The sequence below is a fragment of the Mesoplodon bidens genome (assembly GCF_964165515.1).
Source record: "Mesoplodon bidens genome assembly, chromosome: 2".
In the NCBI taxonomy this organism is placed as follows: domain Eukaryota; kingdom Metazoa; phylum Chordata; class Mammalia; order Artiodactyla; family Ziphiidae; genus Mesoplodon; species Mesoplodon bidens.
The window spans coordinates 49532875-49556530 of NC_138177.1; the positions used below are offsets into that span (position 1 = coordinate 49532875).

A 23656-nucleotide genomic window follows, 5' to 3' on the forward strand; every position below is an offset into this window, starting at 1 on the left:
TGTCATGCTCAAAAATCCTTAACAACTACATGATATTGTGAGGCTTGAAGAGGCATCATGGAAGGTTCTAGTCCAAGAGTGGTCTACACAGAAGAGGAGAGCAGTGTGAATGATACACAACCCTGGCTGCTGCCATATCTACCCCGGGTTCAGGTAAAAGGGTAATCAAGGTATTGGGTCAAAATTCTTGGCTTGATTCCTATAGGTTAACTGTAGCTAGAGTTAATTACTGAGAGACTCTGGCAGAGTCAGGAGCAGCGAGGTGTATGTTGACGGTGTAAGGACGAACCTGGAGGGTGCCGAAAACCCAGTTAGGAAATCATTCTGTAAAGCTTCCAGGATCCCCATGCATTCCTAAACTTTGGGTAAGGATGGCGTTTCCTGTTCTTGACATAGCTCTGCAAAGGAAAGAAGACTGTAGCTATAGACATATTTCCTCAGTGAACTGATAATACATTGTGGGTCGGAAAACACTGAGCAGCACTCAGCCCAAGGGGTGGATTTCTAACTTTAATTTAGAAAATAAAAATGTAAATAGCTACCATTTGTTGTTTACCAGAGAAAGGAGCTTCTGTTAAGTGCTTTGCCTATTTATTTGTATCATTTAACTTTAAAAAGCCTTGTGAGATTTTAAAAAATTAGACATTTATTATTAACCTATGGAAAGACTGAGAACCAGAGAGGTTAAGTAACTTATCCCAAGTCAACCAGCTACCAAGTAGTACAGCCAGGTTTCAAACCTGGATATATCTGACTTGGGAGCCATTATTCTACACTGGTTATATCTTGTTGCGAGCAGGGAGGTGACATCACAGAGGCCTGTAAAGTTCTGTTTTCTTTGTTTTATTTCAGGATCATTTTATGCTCCTCATGTTCTTCTTCACTCCCAAATTTAGGATGTGGGGGTTTAGCCTGAGACACCCCCCAAAAGCCTGCAATTGACCTTCCTTCCCTTCCTGGCACTGTCATACAAACTGCAACAGCCATCTGAGGTCGGCCTCATTCAATGTTTAATGGTAAAAGAGTCCTTAAAAAATTATCCTCATCAGTTGCCGTACGTCCCATATACACACTCATAATAATCTATGGTCGCATCACACACAGATTCGGAGATGAGGCAAGCTGGAAGGGACACTTGCTAATACGTAGAGACCCACTTCTTCATTTTATAAGGGAAGATCATGAGTCCACTGGTGGGAAGGTGATTTGTCTGAGCTCATATGGCAAGTTACTGCAGGAGGTGGAACTTGAACCCAGACCTTTTGACTTCTCCTCCAGGGCTCTTTCTGCTCTACCGGGCTGTGTGTATATTTGTGGAATTTAAACATTTGTTCACATGGAGGGAAAGAGACTACTAATCTCCATCGACGTAAACTGTCTGCATGGAGCAGTAGGGTAGAGCCCTGCCGAGAGAGACAGGAGGTGTTGTCTGTTGCTTCACCCCGCTCTACAAAACTGAGCTAGATTATTATCTTCTGAGCAGCATGCCCTCACCCTGTTGGAAATGATGAAACATTGGTGACTGACCTCCAGTGACTGAGAAGCTTCCGGGTGGGGCTGGGAGGATGGTGAGGGAGATGTTTCCATCAGGACATCGCTGAAACACAGGCTGGGATCAGAACTTTCTCATGATCCTGGAGGTAAGTATTGTTTGGGCATGTAGGATTTTAAATTAGTTTGAGGGGTGTGTGTCTGTTTGTGAACATGTATGTGTAGAAGTTTCAGAGGGGGTTCTCCGTTTATGTGCTAGGATGCCAGGGTGTGGAATTCAATTGCCATCGGCTTGGAGTGAACTTAAGATTTGTCAGTGTGCACTTTATGGACATTAGTCTCTTGCTCCTGAGACCTGAGATCTGTCTTCAATAGCAGCAGTGTCTTTCAGGGCTCCGGCTAGAAGGTAAATAGACTTTGGATGCAGACAGAACCAGATCCAAAGAACTTTGCTAAATGTTTGTAATCCTCAGTTTCCTCATCTGTAAAATGGGTATAAAACCAGCCACCTTTCAGTGTTGCTATGAGGATTACAGAAAATACACATTTAGTGCCCAGTACCCCATCAATAGTAGCTATAAATTATTTACTCTTTTAAAGTCAACTGGGAACCAGATCCCAGAGAATATCTCCCTGCAGGAGTTTTTCCCTTAAGATTCATTCTGAACTACAAAGAACTGGGATGTGTGGAGGGAAGGGAACCAGCCTGGCAGTTTAAAAACAGTCATGAATGAGAATCAGAAAAAGTACGCTGTCAAAAATAAGCCAGGCAGGGCCTCCCTGGTGGCGCAGTGGTTGAGAGTCCGCCTGCCGATGCAGGGGATACGGGTTCGTGCCCCGGTCTGGGAGGATCCCATATGCCGCGGAGCGGCTGGGCCCGTGAGCCATGGCCTCTGGGCCTGCGCATCCGGAGCCTGTGCTCCGCAACGGGAGAGGCCACAACAGTGAGAGGCCCGCATACCGCAAAAAAAAAAAAAAGAAAAAAAAAAAAAAAAATAAGCCAGGCAAACATCTGGGCAAGGAAAAGCCACCACCAACAACAGCAAAATATAATAGCTGACTCTTACATAGAGCTTACTATGTCCCAAGAACTGTTAAGAGCATCACGTAGATTAATTCATTTAATCCTCACAACAACTCTGAAAATATAGGTGCTGTTCATAGCTTCTCTTTATGATTGAGGAAACTGAGGCACAAAGGTGTTGAGTGACTTGACTGAAGTCAGTGACAGAAAACTCTTCTAGAATACTTTAGCACAGAAGAGTGTTCTTAGAGCAGGCTTCTCTCCACTGTCCCTGAAGCCTGGGAGCTCAGAAGTGTAGACCAGGCACTCAAGGAAGACTTGGTTATTGGCCGACTCTGCTCCCATTCGGTGCACTGACCTTGTGTGGGCTTCGGCAACCCTACTCAGTACAATGCCTTGAGTAGGATCAGCTGCGTAATCAGCAGGGCCCCGTGCAAATGGACATCTTGGACCCCTTTTTAAAAATTATTAAGAATTTAAAGATGGCAACAGCAGAGCACTAAACCCATCATGGGGCCCTTCTGAGCATGAGGTCCTACTGGACTCTACAGGAGACATGCCCATGGCCCTGAGACCCAGTAGTGAGGCAGGAACAGTGCTGGAAAGTTCCATGGTCTCACTTACCCCTCTTGGCAAATTCTGTGAGGGAGGCCTTTGGCTTTCTAATTAACAGAGGAGGAAACTGAGACTCAGGGACATCAAGTGCCCCCCACCAAGCTTAAACAGTGTTTATTATATGCAAACTGATTGAACTGCAATGAGTACAGAATGTTACAAAGTGCTTTTCCCCACACGTTGTCTCTAAATATTGTGCCAGGAATTGTGGAGCTAAAGTATGGACTAGACATGGTCCCAGCCACCAAAGCGCTCACAGACTGAGCATAATCTGTAGAAGGTGTTTAGTTTCTCTAAAATTTAGTTGGTCAATTCTATAAAATTTAGTTGGCCCCTCCAGTTTACCTGGAGCTTAGCAGAACTAGGAAAATGACTCCTGAAGTTGCTTGCAATTCTTTGTCTTGCTGATTTAGTCTCTGTACTAAGTTTCATTCATCTCAAGTAATTGTAAAAATGCTTTCCCCCAAATCCCCAAGTTGCATTCATCTCAAGTACTTTCTTGCAAAAATGCTTTCCACCAAATTACTAGTTAGAAATTTTGGATGACTTATTTTCCTCCTAAAAATTGGCTGTGCCTGCACCTATAACTCCGTGTGACTGGAGATGTGGCTTAGCTGGTTGAGATTCAAAGTTGCTATTTCTGGTTAATATGAGTCTTATCCTTTATGTCATTTTAGACTCATGGAATTCTACAACAACAAAATGTCAGAACTACATCTATTTATCTCACCCCTTTCAGTTTCTAGACAGGGAAACTGAGACTCAGAGAGAGGAAGCAAGGTGTCCAAGGTGGTTGAGTTTAGAAAGTTGCCAAGCTGGAATGTTGATCCGGGTTCTCATTTTATAGTCCAGATGCGTCCCAACTGCCTGGGGTGAGGCCCCTGCAATGGTGACCAGGGTTGAAGGAAATTCAGAGACAATTTCTCTGATACCCAGGACAGAGGTGACGCCCTAACCCTCTGTCGTCCTCTTCTCCATGGTGTTTGTCAGACGCGATTTCCTCCCTTTTCACAGCTAGGTACTTGGACCTTCTCTGTCTCCTGGTGCGTGGACATGGTGACAGTCATAGGAGCAGGGACTGTTTAGGACCAAGGACCTCCCAGGACCATATAGCTTTGTTTATTGGGTTGCTTATACCTCCCACCTGAAAATCACGTGTGAGCCCCTGTGGAAATGGGTGCATTTATATAGGTAAGACAATTTGGGGTTGAACGTTCTGTTCTGGTCCGAGGATCACCCCTGTTGTGCACCTATATATGCCAGGCACTCGACTAAGCTTCTTAAATACTATGTGCAGTGTGGCGAAGGCTCTCGCTCCAAACAGCCTGGGTTTGAATTCTTTCTCCTGCATGGCGGATTAGAGCCTGGTTTTCTCATATGTAAAATGGGGACAGCAATATTATCTACCTCATAAGGTTGTTATTTTGAGGCTTAAATGAGATAATTTATGCAAAATGTTTTGCATGATGCTAGCACAGAGTAAGCACAAAACATGTGTGAGTTAAAAAAATGAAACAGGTGATGTCCTCATTTTTCCCATAAAACACTGGGGCCTGACAAGAGAAAGCAAGTCACAGCTAGGAAGGCCAGAGTTGGAATCTCCAGCCCAGTTCACCTGGCCACTAAGTCCCTGTTCCTCACCATTTTCCTGCCCTTACTTGTGAGGTTGCCTGGCAGCATACTCAGATTTCTCCCATATCATCTTATTCCCATGTGGTCAAATCTATAGTGAACTTTGTTGAAGACAATTAATTCCACTAAAACTGTCCCCTACAGCCAGGGTTGGCAGACACCTTTAGCTGGAGTGCTGTGCTCCCCACTCTCCACCCATCCATCACCTGTTCTTCGAATAATACCCTCTCAGTGAATCCTCTCTGAATATTCTGTTGCATGGGGATCTCTTTTTCCTTTAAAACATTACGTGCTATTGATAGCACGCCTTCTGACAATTCATCATGCTTTGTTGTGGCATCTCTTGAATTTTTTGATTTTTTTTACACATTAATGTCTTGATTTTCCAGGTACAACATGAGCTCTTGGAAGTTCAGGTAGCGTTCTCTCCTTCTTCGTGGCCATCAGGGTATTTCACCCAGGACCACACACATAGACCACTCAATAAATATTTGATTGACTGAAATTCAGACTTTTAGCTGATTATCTCAATGTTATATTAATATGGTGAGATAGAATTTAGATGTAAATAAAATGTTTATGTAGATAAATTTGGTCTCATGCTAATTTAAGCTACTCAGAAATTCTAGGCTTGTTTCCATACTCTTAAAATATTTTCCTGATTGGAAAAAATCATCCAGAACATTTCAGTACCTAGTTTTGTTAATATTTAGGTATATTTTCTTCCATTTCCCCTTTTTGAAAATAGATTCCCTAATTTAATTTTCATAAATGTATATTCATGAGAAAATTTATATTTGATATGCAAAATAATTATCAGTGAATTATTCTGGATTTGATTAACTGAATCAGGTGAATTGAGGTGTGGGGGTTATTAAACTAATAGACAAAAAAATTTTAATGACCCAGAGTTTTTTTTTTTCTTTACAAATATTCATTCTTTTTATATCTACTTTTTACAGGGTTGTGATCGTATTGTATATTGTATACTGTATATATATATATAATGTATATATATATATATATATACTGATAAAGTACAAGCTAAATATAACTGTCTTGTACTTTTTCACAGAAGACTCCTTCTCTAGATTAATTTTTCCTAAACATAATTTTAAGTGTATAATATTCCACCCTATACCTTTGCCCTAATTTATTTAATCTTTGTTTTTCAGTCAGATTGTTTTCTATTTTTCACTTTTTTTTTTTTTTTTTTTTTTTTTTTTTTTCTTTTTGCGGTATGCGGGCCTCTCACTGTTGTGGCCTCTCCCGTTGCGGAGCACAGGCTCCGGATGCGCAGGCCCAGCGGCCATGGCTCACGGGCCCAGCCGCTCCGCGGCATATGGGATCCTCCCAGACCGGGGCACGAACCCGTATCCCCTGCATCGGCAGGCGGACTCTCAACCACCGCGCCACCAGGGAGGCCCCTATTTTTCACTTTTATAATCCACAGTGGGTAGAACTACCTTGCAATAACAGCTTTGATCTCATTCCAAATTGTTTGTTGAATTGTCTGTTCCTCGCCTTTTACCAATTTATCATTTGGGGAGTGCTAGGATTTTTCTTAACAATTTTTGTAAAAACAAAACGTAAAATCTTTTAAAATTGTGTTGCACGTACTTTCTCTAGTTTTTTTGTCTGTTTGCCTTTAAATTTTATTTTAACATATTAAGTTTTAATATTTTAGAACCAAATCTATTTTTCTTCTTTTTTTTTTTTTTTTTTTTTTTTTTGTGGTACGTGGGCCTCTCACTGTTGTGGCCTCTCCCGTTGTGGAGCACAGGCTCTGGACGCACAGGCTCAGCGGCCATGGTTCACTGGCCCAGCCGCTCCGCGGCATGTGGGCTCCTCCCGGGCCGGGGCACAAACCCACGTCCCCTGCATCGGCAGGCGGACTCTCAACCACTGTGCCACCAGGGAAGCCCCAAATCTATTTTTCTTGTATTGCTTTGTGATTTCTTCTGTTGCACGTAAAGTGAGAAAGTTTTCTCTCATCTGGGGATTTAATAAATATTATTGAATATGTGAATATCCGATCCTATTTCTTTCTAATTTTAATGTCTCAATTTAAAAATATTTACCTCCTTAATTCCTTTGGAATTTATTTTGTTATATCATGTCTGAATCGAAGATACTTTCTTTTTCCCTATAGGTAGCTAATTCATTATCCTGTGTGCAAAATTTCTTAAATAACCCTTTCCTTTCCTCCCCCTGCTTCGTGAACCACTTTTATAATATATGTGTTATACGTAGTCATATTTTACAAGTCTACACTACTTTTATTTTATTTTATTTTTTTATTATTTATTATTATTATTATTTTTTGCGGTACGCGGGCCTCTCACTGTTGGGGCCTCTCCCGTTATGGAGCACAGGCTCTGGACGCGCAGGCTCAGCGGCCATGGCTCACGGGCCCAGTCGCTCTGCGGCATGTGGGATCTTCCCGGACCGGGGCACGAACCCTTGTCCCCTGAATCGGCAGGCGGACTCTCAACCACTGCGCCACCAGGGAAGCCCTACACTACTTTAAAAAAGTGGTATGTCTGGAACCCACTTTGTCACAATTCCTTTTCAAACAAGTTTCAACCCTTCTGGATTGTTATTATTTTTTCCCCAGATAAATTTTTGAATAATTTTGAGGTGTAGAACATTCTCATTCTAATTTTGATTGGAATTATATTGAACCAATAAATCAATTTCAATGTGATTTATATTTAGTCTTTTAGCTTCCCAATCTAAAACCCATGATGGGCTTCCCTGGTGGCGCAGTGGTTGAGAGTCCGCCTGCCGATGCAGGGGACACGGGTTCGTGCCCCGGTCTGGGAAGATCCCACATGCCACGGAGCGGCTGGGCCCGTGAGCCATGGCCGCTGGGCGTGTGCGTCCGGAGCCTGTGCTCCGCAGCGGGAGAGGCCACAACAGTGAGAGGCCCACATACCGCAAAAAAATTAATTAATTAAAAAAAATAAATAAAACCCATGAGATGTCTTTCTTTCAAAGACTTTTTAAAAGTCTTTTAGATTTCTCAGTGAATTTCTACAATTTTCTTCAAAATAATTCTTATAATTAAAATTATTCTTAGATATACCTGTTGCAATGTTTACTAAGGTTCCTGGTTCCCCCTGTCCCCAGTTCCATTTTCTAACTGGCTGTTGCTAGAATAATAACAATATTATTGCTATTAATGGCAATAATTACCAGCAAAGAATGGTTGGCAATTTTAGAGTATTTATCATGCCCTCAAGACTTTCCTGAGCAGTCTCATTAATTTCACTAGTTTTTCAATTGATTCTTTTGGGATTTCTAGGTATAAAATCACATCTTTTGCAAATAAGAATAAACTTGACTTTTCCTTGCTCCATTGCATCAGTTACTGGCTGAGGCTCCAGCGCCAGCCTGTCTGGACACAAAGCCTCATTAACTCTTCTCATTATCTTGACCAACGTACTTCTCTGTGTCTGAGTTTTGTCCTCTGTAAGATGGAAATAATAATAGTACCTACCTCCTAAGGTGGTTGTGAGAATCAGATGAATTAATACATGTGAAAGTACGCAGAGAACATGCTCAATAAATATTCAGTATTATTATTATAGGTTGGAGAAACTTCCAGCTTCATTTAAAATATTTGATTTATCCATGTTGTATTTATAGTATATAAAAGGCAGCTCCTTGTAATGATTGAGGGTTAGACTTTTGAGTCAGATGGGCTTGAGTTTAAAACTTGACTCTTGGGGCTTCCCTGGTGGCACAGTGATTGAGAGTCTGCCTGCCAATGCAGAGGACACAGGTTCGAGCCGTGGTCTGGGAAGATCCCACATGCCGCGGAGCAACTAGGCCCGTGAGCCACAACTACTGAGCGTGCACGTCTGGAGCCAGTGCTCCGCAACACAAGAGGCCGCGACAGTGAGAGATCCACACACTGCAATGAAGAGTGGCCCCTGCTTGCTGCAACTAGAGAAAGCCCTCGCACAGAAACGAAGACCCAACAGTGACAAAAATAAAATAAATAAATAAATAAATAAATAATTAAAAAAAAAAAAAAAAAAAAAACTGGACTCTTCCAGTGGGGGGACCAGGGCAAATTGGTCAACCTCTCCAAGCCTTGGTGTCCTCATCTAGGAAGTGGCAATAATGTCTGTTCTTGTAGAGCAAGAGGATAAATAAACCACATGGCAAATACTCAACGTTAGTTTTTAATTATTGTAATAATTAATTTCCTGTATATCCCTAGAGTAACTTTTTTAATTTTTAAAAAATCTTTTATTGGACTATAGTTGATTTACAATGTTGTGTTAGTTTCAGTTGTACAGCAAAATGAAACAGTTATACATATACATATATCCACTCTTTTTTAGATTCTTTCCCCACATAGGTCATTACAGAGTACTGAGTAGAGTTCCCTGTGCTATACAGTAGGTCCTTATTAGTTATCTATTTTATATATAGTAGTGTGTATATGTCAGTCCCAATCTCCCAGTTTATCCCTCCCCGCCCCCTCCCATTCCCCACCAGTAACCATAAGTTTGTTTTCTACATCTGTGACTCTATTTGTTTTGTAAATAAGTTTATTTGTACCTTTTTGTTTTTTTAGATTCCACATATAAGTGATATTGTATGATATTTGTCTTTCTCTGCCTGACTTTCTTCACTCAGTATGACAATCTCTAGGTCCATCCGTGTTACTGAGAATGGCATTATTTCATTCTTTTTTATGGCTGAGTAACATTCCATTGTATATATACCACATCTTCTTTATCCATTCCTGTTGATGGACATTTAGGTTGATTCCATGTCCTGGCTATTGTAAATAGTGCTGCAATGAACATTGTGGTGCGTGTACCTTTTCGAATTATGGTTTTTTCTGGGTATATGCCCAGGAGTGGGACTGCTGGATGATATGGTAGTTCTATTTTTAGTTTTTCAAGGAACCACCATACTGTTCTCCATATTGGCTGTACCAATTTACATTCCCACCAACAGTGTAGAAGGGTTCCCTTTTTCCACACCCTCTCCAGTGTTTATTGTTTGTAGATTTTTTGATGATGGCCATTCTGACCCATGTGAGGTGATACCTCATTGCAGTTTGATTTGCATTTCTCTAATAATTAGTGATGTTTTCATGTGCTTTTTGGCCAGCTGTATGTCTCCTTTGGAGAAATGTCTATTTAGATCCTCCACCCATTTTTTGATTGGGTTGTTTGTTTTTTTGATATTGAGCTGCATGAGCTATTTGTATATTTTGTAGATTAACCCTTTGTCAGTTGCTTCACTTGCAAATATTTTCTTCCATTCTCAGGTTTGTCTTTTCATTTTTTTTTTTTTTTTTTTTTTGCCTTATGCGGGCCTCTCACTGTTGTGGCCTCTCCCATTGTGGAGCACAGGCTCCGGATGCACAGGCTCAGCGGCCATGGCTCACGGGCCTAGCCACTCCGCAGCATGTGGGATCTTCCCGGACCGGGGCATGAACCCGTGTCCCCTGCATCGGCAGGCAGACTCTCAACCACTGCACCACCAGGGAAGCCCCTCATTTTGTTTATGGTTTCCTTTGTTATGCAAAAGCTTTTAAGTTTAATTAGGTCCCATTTGTTTATTTTTGTTTTTATTTTCATTACTCTAGGAGGTGGATTAAAATATATTTTGCTGTGATTTATGTCAAAGTGTGTCCTGCCTATGTTCTCCTCTAAGAGTTTTATAGTATCTGGCCTTACATTTAGGTCTTTAATCCATTTTGAGTTTATTTTTGTGTATGGTGTTAGGGAGTGTTCTAATTTCATTCTTTTACACGTGGCTGTCCAGTTTTCCCAGCACTACTTATTGAAGAGACTGTCTTTTCTCCATGTATGTTCTTGCCTCCTATGTCATAGATCTGGTGACCATAGGTGTGTGAGTTTATCTCTGGACTTTTTATCCTGTTCCACTGATCTATATTTCTGTTTTTGTGCCAGTAGCATACTGTTTTGATTACTGTAGCTTTGTATTATAGTCTGAAGTCAGGGAGCCTGATTCCCCTGGAGTAACTTTTGATATAATATTATGTATTTACCTCTGTATTCATAAGTGAGATGAGCCTGGAGAGTTTTCCTTTTTTTTTTTTTTTTGTGCCCTGTGTTCTTTAAAAATTTCAAATGACTCATTTGTAAAACTATCTGGACACAAATTTTGAGTACATAGTTTTTATAATGCTTTTAATTTCTAAATAATAATAGCTGCCATTTATAGTATGCTTATTACTTTGTGACAAAAGCTAGAAAACTGCTTCTCATACTGCATCTTATTTCATTCACAGAAGTAGGTATCATTTATATTTATCTATCTAATCCTGAGAATTAGTTATTATTGCTCTCATCTTACAGGCAAGAAAACAGAGGCTTTGAGAGGTTAAATAACTAGACCCAACTCATGCAGAGGATGAACTGGGATGTGAACCTAAGCTGTCTGACTCCAAGTTCTCTGCCCCTAGCAGCTAGAGGGGAACTGAACTTGGGTCCCAAATTGCTTTCTTGTTATTTTGCTTTGGTTTTAGTCTGTTTAAGTTTTCTGTGCCTTATGGAATCCATTTTGTTAATTATATTTTTCTAGGAAATCAATAATTTTATTGATATTTCACAAAAAGAAAATCTCAGGAGTCTCACAATTTTTGACCTTCTCTGTTTCTGTGGTTATATTCATTATTAGTTTGGTGTATTTATGTTTCCTCCTTTTCTTGATTCTTCAAAACTGCATATTCAATTAGGTGAGAAAAAGTCTAGTAATATGAAGGAGGCTGGATGATATTAGAAAATGGAAAGAAGTATTTTTTTCTTTCAAAATATTCCATTTCCATCCAACTATGCTTCCCTTTCCCCTCCTCCAGTCTTTAAAGAACAGAATGCTGAGGGCTAGAAAGAGCCTTAGGAGTACTGTCAAGTGCTGGGCCTAGAAAGGACTTCTACCTGTCCCAGGTCACACAGTTGGCAAGTGACAGAGCCAGGAGGAGGAGCCTGGCTCTCATCTCCCTGTCTTGTTCTCTTATAGCTCAAATTCTTCACTTTAAAGACAATAAGCTAATGAAGCCTGCCAAAAAATCTTTTTAAACACTTCATAAAAAATACCTTTAGGGCTTCCCTGGTGGCGCAGTGGTTGAGAGTCTGCCTGACGATGCAGGGGACACGGGTTCGTGCCCCGGTCCAGGAAGATCCCACATGCCACGGAGCGGCTGGGCCCGTGAGCCGTGGCCGCTGAGCTTGCTTGCGCATCTGGAGCCTGTACTCCACAACGGGAGAGGCCACAACAGTGAGAGGCCCGCGTACCGCAAAAAAAAAAAAAAAAAAAAACAACCTTTAAAGCTACTTAATTTTGAAAGATTGATCAAGTCAGCTTAGCAATATTGATTAGGATTACTTTAATCCATATGATTTTCACATAAGTCATCTTCTGTTGTGTACTCTTTCCAGAATATATCTAACCAAAGAAAGCAGGCCTCAGACAGGAAAAGCTGTGTTTTTATTATTTCACCTCTTTTGTTATGCTGTACCTACTAGAAAGGCCACAAGAGAGCTCCTTTATCAGGAGAAGGGGAAACAAGAAAATGGAATTCAGCCCTAACTGGAAGGCTTAGGGTTTCCACCAGGTCTGAAGTAAACGGAAGAAATGTTCTTAGTCCTCTGCTCATGTGTGGTTTGGAGGCAGCTGGCAAGACACTGCATTAATGTGAGGCTGGGTATCCAAACCTGAAAGAGGGCAGGGCAGGACAGTCCCATCTTGATGATGGAATGAAGTATATGAAACTCTCACATGGTCCAGGCATTTTTTCTGAACATAGTTACTTCAAATTGCTCATTTCCCGGTTGTTTGGTGTGTGTGTGTGTGTGTGTGTGTGTCTGTGCACAAATGAGCAGATGTTTCTGCCGACTGTCTGATCAGCAATCTGCAATTAGGCCCTAAGGAACAACCTGCTCATTGCGGTTGGGGGCCATTAGCCACTTAAATAATGATATCTGTCATCATTTTCATACCTCATCCTGCCCAGATTTTATCTTCAAACTGTACTCAAAATGAATGCCTAAGTTTCCAAAAATAGACAGACCCGATTTTAATAGCTCAACACTAGTCATCATCTTGGTGCAGTGTTTTAGGGTTGAATGATACCTAATAATTACTGAGTGCTTCCCACATGCCTGCCATTGTATTTAGGTCTTTATAAACATAACTCCCCAAGCCCACACAAGAACTCTGTGAGGTACATACTATCATTGTCCCCATTTTACAGGTACAGAAACTGAGACACTGAGAAGTTCAATAATTCACACCTAGAAGGGAACAGAACTTAGATCCATATTGAGATGTTTGACTTTTATGCTATATATTGACACAGGTACTGTGTGTCATTTGGCTAGTAAGGTGCTTACAGTATATTAAAATGATAGAAGGAAGTATAGGCAACATAGTTTTGTATAAAGAGACAAAATAAGATACTGGTTTTTTTTTAATTTACTTTTGGCCGCGTTGGGTCTTCGTTGCTGCGTGCGGGCTTTTCTCTGGTTGCGGCGAGTGGGGCCTACTCTTCGTTGCGGTGCGCGGGCTTCTCACTGCGGTGGGTTCTCTTGTTGCGGAGCATGGGCTCTAGGCACGTGGGCTCAGCAGTTGTGGCTCGCTTGCCCTAGAGCGCAGGCTCAGTAGTTAGTTGTGGCACTCGGGCTTAGTTGCTCTGCGGCATGTGGGATCTTCCCAGACCAGGCCTTGAACACATGGCCCCTGCATTGGCAGGCGGATTCTTAACCACTGCGCGACCAGGGAAGCCCAAGATATTGGTTTTAAAATAATGGAACATTGGGCTTCCCTGGCAGCCTCCCTCCCCAGTTCCTGCCTCTCCTCTCTCCCAAGTTGGTCCAGGTTTGATCTTGGATAGCCCCAGTGTGAGAACCACACACAGAAACAGAAATGTCAGGACATTCCACACTGCCCTTATCACTTGGAAATGCTGACTGGGAAAATAAGCCTTACGGGCAATAAAAGCCTTTTCAATGTTTACCATCTGCAGGAGGACAATGGGCCTTCTTGCGGCCCCATCTTGTGCTGAGTAAACATCATTTCAAAGGCTTTGAAACCATCTTGGCTTTTTCTTGCAGTAAACTCCATATTCAGCACCATTTTTTTTTTGACAATAAAAAAATTTTTTTAATGGAAGTGTAGTTGATTTACAGTGTTGTGTTAGTTTCTCGTGCACAACAAAGTGATTCAGAATATATATATATATTCTTTCTCATATTCTTTTCCATTATGGTTTATTACAGGATGTTGAATACAGTTCCCTGTGTTATACACTAGGACCTTGTTGTTTGTCTATTTTATATATAGTAATTCATATCTGTTAATCCCAAACTCCTAATTTATCCCTTTTCAGCACCATGTTGATGGAATTGATATGGTAATTTTTAAAATAAACATGCTCATAAGAGTGGAACAGCATCCACAGTCCTGGGCCTAAAGCCCAATGAAGGCACGGAGGGTGTGGGTGAATGTGTGTGCATGTGTGTGTGTGTGACATTGGGCTTCTTCACAGAATCTCCCCCAGTGTGTTTGCTCCTGTTGGACCCCTTTGTGCTTCCAGCAGCAGGTAAGGCTCCGGGAGCAGAGATGAATGGTTGGGGGTGTAGGCTTGGATGTAGGGCTCAAATCCAGGCCTGGATGTACAGCCTCAGACTCCTCCCTCAGTCCTCTAGACCTCACATTGCTCCTTATAAAAGGAGGGTAGTGACATCCAGGTCACAGGATTGTGCGAATCAGGTAGAATGGTGGGTATGCCGGGGGGCTCAACCCTGTGGCTGGCAGCGAGCGAGTACCCACCGGTTGGCAGGTGCTAATATTGTTACTGCCTATTTTGTAGATTCAAAAACTGGAATCTGGGGAGAGGAAAGCAAACGGCTCTCTAGCAGCCAAGGCGGCCCAGGAGTCCTGACCCACTGCCTCGCCTCCGTGGGTCTCCAGGGCAGTCCCACTCTTGGTGCTGCCTGGACACAAGGTACCCCCAGTGGTTCCTTCCACGTCTCTTCCTGCTGCCCCTGAGAGAGCCCAAGACTCTCTCGTGACCTGCGACGGCCCTGCGAGGAACTCGTCATGCTGACGGAGTGAGTGGCCCAGGAAGAGCCAGCTCAGGTTCCCATCAGGCTGATGGATGTAGCCAGCTTCCAAGTGTGCACATCACCCTCCCCGGCCCCTAAAGCCTTCCCATTTGAGAGGGAAGAGACCCAAGACACACAGCAACACCCACAGGGTGCCTCTGGCTTGGGGCAGGGATAGGTTTGCAGCCGTCTTGGTACCTCTGCAACCTCTAACCTGATTTTCTCATTTCCCAACAGAGAAATGAAGGTCTGGCACGGAGTAGTGATCGCAGTGGTGTCTCTGGTACTGCAGGCCTGCCTCCTCGTAGCCGTCAACTACCTGCTCAGCAGGCACATGGGTAACTGGCTCAACATCCTCTTCCCTCCTGGTTCCCCTCAGGGACCACTCCCGAGCCTGCAGCAAGATGAGCCCCCTTTGGAACCCCCGAATATCACTACTTGAGGAATCCCTGGCCAGATGCCCCTTCACTCCGCCAACCTCTAAGCTGGTAATCCCCACTCTGACCCAACCTATCTGCGGTTGGGAATGATGGCTCAGAGTCCTTCCATTACCCACACAAGCTTCTGCCTAGAGACAAGCTGCTGCGATGCTCATGAGGGTGCGCTCACTTAACCTGAGCCTGGTGATTTTCCTTCATCCCTGCCAAGGGACTTAATGTGAAGAAATGGCCTTGAATTACAACAGAAGGGCGAATGGTATGGTTAGACTAAGAAATTCGCTTAAATTCCTGAGCTGATTTGCAGTGGAAAGTAGGAAGCTCGGTCCAGGGAAGACATTACAATTAAGGAAAATAAAACTGCTTTGGCTGTGCTAAGACAAGGGATTGGGCAAGATGGTGTAAGTCTAAGCTACTCTAGTCAATCATTCATTCAATACAACAGGGAACAAAATAAAAATCCCTGCCCTTATGGACCTTACATTCCATGGGTAACACAGACAACAAACAAGTAAAATGTGTGTTAGGTTATGGTAAGTGCTAGGTAGAAAAAAAATGAAGCAAGGCAAGGAGATACAAATTGGATGGGGGTCAGCATCCCTGAGATGCTGACACTTGAGTCTAAACCTGAGGGAAGTGAGGAAGTGAGCCACACCTACAAAGGCCATAAGCCAGGAGAGTTTGCTCATAATAGCAGAAGCAAAGGGACCGGGTGGCTGGAGCTGAGGTGGGGCAGGGAGAAGAAGGAGGAGTGAGGCCCAGAAGGCCTTCAGGCTGGGACTTTGGATTTTACTCCAAGTGAGGCGAGGGGCATTGCAGAGTTCTGAGCAGAGGAGTGCTGAGGTTTGAAGAGATCCCTCTGATCAATTTTCCCTAATGAGAGCTGTGCTCACAGGTAGGATGTGCCTGACCTAGCGAACTTTCACTTTTGACTCTTGCCCTGTCTCCTCTAGCCAAGGAAAATGAGCAGATACTGAAAAGGGCCAGGCTCCAGGTCCCCAGGCCCAGCCCTGCCCACTACAGCCCACCTGCTGCCAAGGAGACAAGGGAGACTCGGGCCGAGAAAAGCACCCCTGTGCCTAAGCCCCGTTACCCGAGTGAGTACAGGGGTGGGGGGTGAATTTGTCACAAAGCTTACTCTGCTCTGTCTGGACTCCCGGGGAGCCTCCCTGCAGCAGCCCTAGTCTGTCCTGCCCAAACCACTAGCCCGAGGTTTCCTCACACCCTCCCCAGTACAGGCCAAGCCAGGCCCCCATTTTCAGAAGGTTGCTCATCCTATCCAGTGGTGCAGATTGCGTTGGGTTTGTGTGGGTCTAAATTCTTCTCTAGCTTTGGTCATGTGTGAACGGCTGCCACGGAGGACTGGGGGCTGTCTCTGCTCCTGTCTTTGTGATAGTATGGCATCTTTTCTTCTGTGTGCCCGTTAGTGGTGGAGCCGAGATTTCAACTGCCTCTGTCTGTCCCCAGCCATGGGAATCTGGGCACTTTAATAAATCTGAGTCTTGGTTATGGTTCATGTCTATATCCCCTCCTGGCAAGTGAACCAACAGGGACATCACGTTCTCGTTTTCTCTCTCTTTCAGCTTGGGAGACCCACCAGGTCTCTATTCACACAGTGGAAACTGCCGCTTCCACAGCAAGAGAGTCACTCACCAGAGATTGCTCTTTCCACTGCTTCATCTTTTGGTTGATTTGAGTTTGCTCCGTCCTTCTAAATTTTATCTTTTCAGTTGGAGAAATCTGGTTGTCAGGCTTCCTCGCCACCAAGATAAGGCCTCAATGCATGTGGGAATCAGAAGATGCCATTTGCATGAACTCACGGTCTCAGTGGAAGGGGAGAGGCATGGGCCTCGCCACAACCCCTGATCCTGATGCTTCCCTGAAACCTGGTCAGAATCAAAGACTCTATGGTTGGCAGGGACCTCAGAGATCGTTGTCCAACTCTCTGTGCTACAGGGGACAAGACCAGGGCACAATAAGGAATGTAACCTGCCTGGCGTTAGTGACAGGTTTAGATTAGAAGCTATGCCTGTGATTTCTGGGGCCAGAGCTCTTTGCCTTGGGCCACAGCAGCTCAGCATGTCCCACCTACTCCCCTTCCAGGAGATAGCCCTTCCCAAGTACAGTCCAGCCTGGTGGGCTTGGTATTACTTTTAGATGGAGCTGGACAAAGCAGCAATGCCTGGACTCTTGGACATGTTCCTGATTATTTTGGGAGGCTCCCCCCTTTCTCTGTTCTATCCCTTTTTTCTCTTTGGGGGGCTCTGTATCTCTCTTCCCTGCTCCTCTTTGAGTTCCTGGCTCTGCCTCTGTCTTCATCTCATTCTCTCTTCCATTGCCTTTATCCTCTCTTTACACCCTTTGGCTTTCCTTAGAAGAACAGTTTCTATTTCACCCTAGATGACAGTGACACGTCCTCAGACAGCTCCAACAGCTCGGACACCTCACCTCCCACCCACCAGGTAATGGACACTCCCAGTGATCCAAGCCCTCCATATGCAGTCTGGGGTCACCGTGGCTCCAGAGATGGGAGTAAGGAAGGAGGTGCTTCTGGAGGCATTACATCATCCTTAGGTGAGGGTGGTTGGGCTTTCATTCCCAGGCCCGTATCAGCACAGAGCATCCTTCATATAAAAATGAAGGTGCTAACGGGAAACCCCTTCCTCCCCATGTCCCAATCACTGACCAAGGTCCACTCTGAGTCCTGACCTCAATTGGATTAAGTCTCCACGTCTTTCTTCCTTAAACCCATTCATTCCCACAGGCACAAGGAGCAATCTTCCTCATTGCCCTGGCCCTGCTCTCAGACACAGTTACCCGGGACCCAGGTTCTTTCCCATCCAGCCTAGGGCGAGCTTCTTTGAGTGAGAGTTGAGTACCTCCTCCAAACATGGTAGGAGTCTTGACCAAATTTCTTTGCTTTTTTCCCCTAAGGCCACCAAGGATGTGAACTACACACAAGTGGTCTTTTCAGCTCCTGAAGGACGAAGAAATGACTCTGTCCTGGACTATGAGAACGTAAAGGAAGCCACAGATTACGTTAATGTCAAACCAAAAAGCCACAAGCCCAGTTTCTGGACTTCTGTGAACCCTGGTGCCTTTGAGCCAGTGGAATACAACCAAGTGGCCATGTGAATTCTAGGCTTTTTAATGGGGTGTAGTTCCTTATGAATTCTTGCACTTATTTTGTAGGGGGACTAGTGTTTGGTTTTTTTTTTTTTTTTTGACAAGGAAATAGGAGAAAAAGTATGTCTGTATGTCAGCAAGGAATATTCAGATTAGGAAGAACTTCCAGGTTAAGTATGAAAACATTGGTGCATGTCAGTAGAGAAAGTGATGAAGTCTCTCTCCATAAAAAATTTTTTAAAGATTTTAATCAACTGTAGTAGAGTTCTGTTTGACAGTCTTATGATTAAATGTCTCTCTGAACTATTTAATTATTGGTGATAAACAACTTCCTTAAAATTTTTAAATAAAACAGCAACCACAGGTTCCTCTTTTCCTTTGGCTTAACCTTGCATGCTGTTCCTTTATCAGTATTGTATCTTGCTGAGTAATCCTGCTCTGCCCTCAGAACTTTAAATAGTGCATTTGGAAAGCTCACCATTACTTAACCTTTGAATCTGCTGTTCTTAGGAAAGAAAGATGACAGAGTAGTAAATGCCAACTAGCATCACAATCTGTTATTCCAAAAAAACTTCCCAAATTCAATCCAATAAAAATCAATATCCATTCTTGGTTTGTGGTTGTTGTTGTTTTTACTTTTACTACCAATTAGTAGTAAAAGAACACTTTCTTAACTTGATTAAGAACAGCTTATCTGAAACCAGCTAATGGCATGATATTTAACTGTAAGGTCCTAGACGCAGTCCTATTAAATCATGAACAAAGTAGGAATGTCCAAAAGCCTGACATTTCTTTACTATCTAACATTGCTCTAGAAATTCTAATCGATGCAGTAAAACAGTTAACAAAAATAAGGCTATAACTATGGAAGAGGAGGATAAGTTTGTCATTGTTTGCGATATGCTAGAGAATTAACTGTTTTAAAATTAATAACATGCAGTTAGCAGTGACTAGATAAATATACAACTTATTTTTCCCAACAGCTAATTAAGATACGAAATGAAAAAAAAATTGCTCGCATTACCACCTGAACCGTCGCTTGCATTACTGTCTGAACCATTGCTCACATTACTGCCTCAAACATTGCCCCCATTGCTCCTATTACTGCCTGAACCATCCTCCCACCCCTGTCCATGGAAAAATTGTCTTCCATGGAAAAATTATCTTCCATGAAACTGGTCCTTTGTTCCAAAAGGGTTGAATACCGCTGTTCTATTCTGTTCCATTGATCTATGTGTCTGCTTTTGTGGCAGTACCACACTGTTTTGATTACTGTAGCTTTGTATTATAGTTTGAAATCAGGGAGTGTGATACTTCCAGGTTTGATCTTCTTTCTCAAGATTGTTTTGGCTATTCAGAGTCTTTTGTGTTTCCATACAAATTTTAGAATTATTTGTTCTAGCTCTGTGACAAATGCCATTGGTATTTTGATAGAGATGGCAATGAGTCTGTAGATTGCCTTGGGTAGTATGGTCATTTTAACAGTATTATTTCTTTTTTTTTAAATAAATTTATTTATTTAATTTTTGGCTGCATTGGGTCTTTGATACTGCATGCGGGCTTTCTCTAGTTGCAGCGAGCAGGGGCTACTCTTCATTGCAGTGCACAGCCTTCTCACTGTGGTGGCTTCTCTTCTTGCAGAGCATGGGCTCTAAGCGCACGGGCTTCAGTAGTTGTGGCGCACAGGCTTAGTTGCTCCGTGGCATGCGGGGTCTTCCTGGACCAGGGCTCGAACTCGTGTCCCCTGTATTGGCAGGCGGATTCTTAACCACTGTGCCCCCAGTGAAGTCCCTAACAATATTATTTCTTTCAATCCATGAGCACAGTATATTTTTCCATCTGTTTGTGTCATCTTCAATTGCTTTCATTAGTGTCTTATAGTTTTCCAAGTACAGGTCTTTTACTTCCTTAGTTATATTTATTTCTAGATATTTTATTCTTTTTGATGCAATTGTAAATGGGATTATTTTCTTAATTTTTCTTTCTGATAGTTTGTTGTTAGTGTATAGAAATGCAACCAATTTCTGCATACTAATTTTGTATCCTTCAACTTTTCCAAACTCATTGACGAGCTCCAGTAGTTTTTTGGTGGCATCTTTAAGATTTTCCATGTGTAATATCATGTCACCTGCAAAGTGACAGTTTTACTTCTTCCTTTCCAATTTGGATTTCTTTTATTTCTTTTTCTGGTCTAATTGCTGTGGCTAGGACTTCCAATACTATGTTGGTTAGAAGTGTTGAGAGTGGGCATCCTTGTCTTGTTTCTGATCTTAGAGGAAATGCTTTCAGCTTTTCAGCATTGAGCATGATGTTAGCTGTGGGCTTGTCATATATGATCTTTATTATGTTGAGGTATGTTCCTTCTATAACCACTTTGTTGAGAATTTTTGTCATAAAGGAATGTTAAATTTTGTCAAAAAGCTTTTCTATATCTATTGAGATGATCAAATGACTTCTTCATTTCATTAATGTGGTGTATCACATTGATTGATTTGTGGATATTGAAAAATCCTTGCATCCCTGAAATAAATTTCACTTGACCACGATGTGTGATCTTTCTAATGTATTGTTAGGTTAGGTTTGCTAGCATTTTATTGAGGAGTTTTTCATCTGTCTATTGGTGATATTGGCCTGTAATTTACTTTTTTGGTGATATCTTTGGTTTTGGTATCAGAGTGCAGCTGGCCTTGTAGCATGAGTTTGGAAGCATTCCTTTCTCTGCAAATAATTTGAGAAGGCTAAGCATTAATTCTTCTCTAAATGTTTAGTAGAATTCACCTGTGAAGATATCTGGTCCCGGACTTTTGTTTGTTAGGAGTTTTTTAAATTACTGATTCAATTTCATTGCTGGTGATTGGTCTGTTCATATTTTCTATTTCTTCTTGATTCAGTGTACATCTCTAGGAATTTGTCCATTTCTTCTAGGTTGTCCATTTTATTAGCATATAATTGTAGTAATCTCTTTTGATCCTTCATATTGCTGTGGTGTCATTTATAACTTCTTTTTTCATCTCTGATTTTATTTATTTGGGCCTTCTCTCTCTTTTTTCTTGACGAGTCTGGCTAAAGGTTTATGAGTTTTGTTGAAGCTTTTCTTAATGGGGAAAAGGAGATTCTACTGATTAGAGAGGCAGAATGAAGACTAACCACTACCAAAGTCAACAACAATGACACCATCTTTGCAAACAGAAATAAAACTCTACTTTTTATTGATCTCTTTTAAAAAGAAAAAAAAAGAGAGAATTCAAGACTGTGCTGAAGAGATTCAGACAAGTTACAGCACACCCAAGAGAGACTGGGCAGAGATACTGCTGAGAGAGTTCCCACACCAGGAGAGGGGACAACTGCAGTAGCATGGACAGAGCACCTGCTTTCTGCAGAATTCTGGATAGGCCCTGGGAGTTAGGAGGGTCAAACACAAAAATAAGACTTGAGCATGTGGATGGGGTCAAGGCATGTATGACCTAGTTGTGGGGCAGGCAGGAACATGTACAAAACAACATGTGACAAGGGAGAATTAACACAGAACAATGAAACCAGAGTTCATCAATGTTTAAGTAGATTGGGTATAAGAATGTTAAGATCAGGTGGGCCTAATCAGAAAGAAACATCTCAGAGAGAGGTGGTTTCTGACCTCAGTTTAGGAAGAAGGATGGACAGTTGATGGATGGGAGAAGAGAGAGGCAGAAGGAAAGGGAGCAGCCCTGACACAATGGAGGCACTCAATAAATTCTCCAGGGACTGGCCTGAACTGAACTCAGAAGCAGTGATGATACTTGGGAGCAGGATGTTGATGTCAGAGAAAACAGAGACAAGAATGCCACTGACCACCTGATTAAGGTCAATAGTGAACTTCTGCTATGATTGGCTTCAAAAGTATGACTTTCATGGCAGATAAGCATATCATAGAGGTTAACATTAGCACTCACCCCAGTTGCTTATAAGGGGAAGGCATTCTTGGCAACTGCTGTTTAAGGATAGAGTTGAAAGTGTGACTCCAAGTGACTTACAGAGGTTTGGCTGACCATCAATGGTGCAGATGACTTAGATGACCTGATAAGTGAAGAGGAGGACTGATTTCACATCCTAAGGAGCTTGGGCCAATAAGCTGATGACTGGGGCCAGCTAACAATATGACCTGATCCTCATTGCTAGCCATGTTACTAGAAATAAAATGGCCTTTTGTTTGTGATACCTCTGTGAGCTTAAAGGGTTAGCTGCCCAAATCTGCATAAATGGTTGCCTGTACGAGTCAACACCATTTGAGGAGCACAGCTTCTGGTGCAATGAAGTCACTCTCTCCCATGTTGTATGCCATCAGAACCTCCAGGGAAGAATCATGCTGCCCCACTCTGGGCTTTTCTGTGGATAAGGACTGGATAAAATCTCTCCAAAACTATCTTATACCTAGGTACCGATAAACTGATTTGCTACTGGCAACCAGTAGAAAGTTGATTACATGCCAGTGATGAACTGGGAATACACAGTAGACTAGAGTAAATGTGACCTGTCTTCCATGAATTTTTATTCTAAAGGAGCAAGCACCCAATGCTCACCATAGAATTGAAGCAGAATTCCATGAGGGACACTAACTTATTGACCAGCAAGACCCACAGGGTGAGGAGGTATTTTATGCTCAACACCAGTGGGATATTTGCTCTCAGATCAGGACAGTCTTCCTGGTCCAGAGGGGCCTCAAGAGGCCTTCTTACCCAAGCCCCTGGCCTCTACACTAAACACATTATAATTTCATCATTGAGGTCCCCTAGCTCTCTCATACACTCACCCTTTCAGGAAGGAATTTCTATATCAGGCCCTTACCCTGCAGAAGAAACCTCTTGTTCTTTGCCCCTCCTCGCCAAATACATCCTCCATGAGCTTAGACGAAAAGAACTGCACGTCCAAGTATCTCAGCAGAGCTGGTCAAATGAGAGAACAAGACTCTAGAACTTGAGGGAAAGTTAGTATGGCGTAAGAACTGGAAGACCCATCTGACTTTCCCAGTAGGTCCCTGTGGGTCATTACTGCTTCAGACACACTTTCAGCTCCACACTGCCACCGTGTGGCCCCAGGGCAAATCCCAGGTCACTCTTGTCTCCTTTTCCCTCTTAAGTGAATGTAGGGGTACCAAGAAGGTGGCTCCCCGCCCCTCAACCTTCCCCTTGGCCCTGCCCTGTTCAAGGAGATCACAGTTTTATTTTAGCTTACATATCCCATTGTCATTGCCCATA

The 23656-nt window shown here is 42.7% G+C and overlaps 1 protein-coding gene across 3 annotated transcripts; it reads left to right on the forward strand.

Annotated features, from left to right (window-relative positions):
* The first annotated feature begins 1536 nt into the window (after positions 1 to 1536).
* On the forward strand, positions 1537 to 19010 carry RHEX (regulator of hemoglobinization and erythroid cell expansion). Of its 3 annotated transcripts, XM_081223987.1 has the most exons (6): positions 1537 to 1640; positions 14628 to 14868; positions 15100 to 15200; positions 16253 to 16396; positions 17700 to 17761; positions 18234 to 19010. In XM_081223987.1, exons 2-6 carry the CDS (start codon positions 14858 to 14860, stop codon positions 18432 to 18434), a joined length of 519 nt encoding a protein of 172 aa, XP_081080113.1. In that variant the 5' UTR covers positions 1537 to 1640; positions 14628 to 14857; the 3' UTR covers positions 18435 to 19010. The 3 variants fall into 3 exon arrangements, with proteins under 3 accessions (XP_081080113.1, XP_081080111.1, XP_081080112.1); XM_081223985.1 differs by lacking the exon at positions 18234 to 19010 and having other exon boundaries at positions 17700 to 18029; XM_081223986.1 differs by lacking the exon at positions 18234 to 19010 and having other exon boundaries at positions 14628 to 14762; positions 17700 to 18029.
* The last annotated feature ends 4646 nt before the right edge of the window (positions 19011 to 23656 follow it).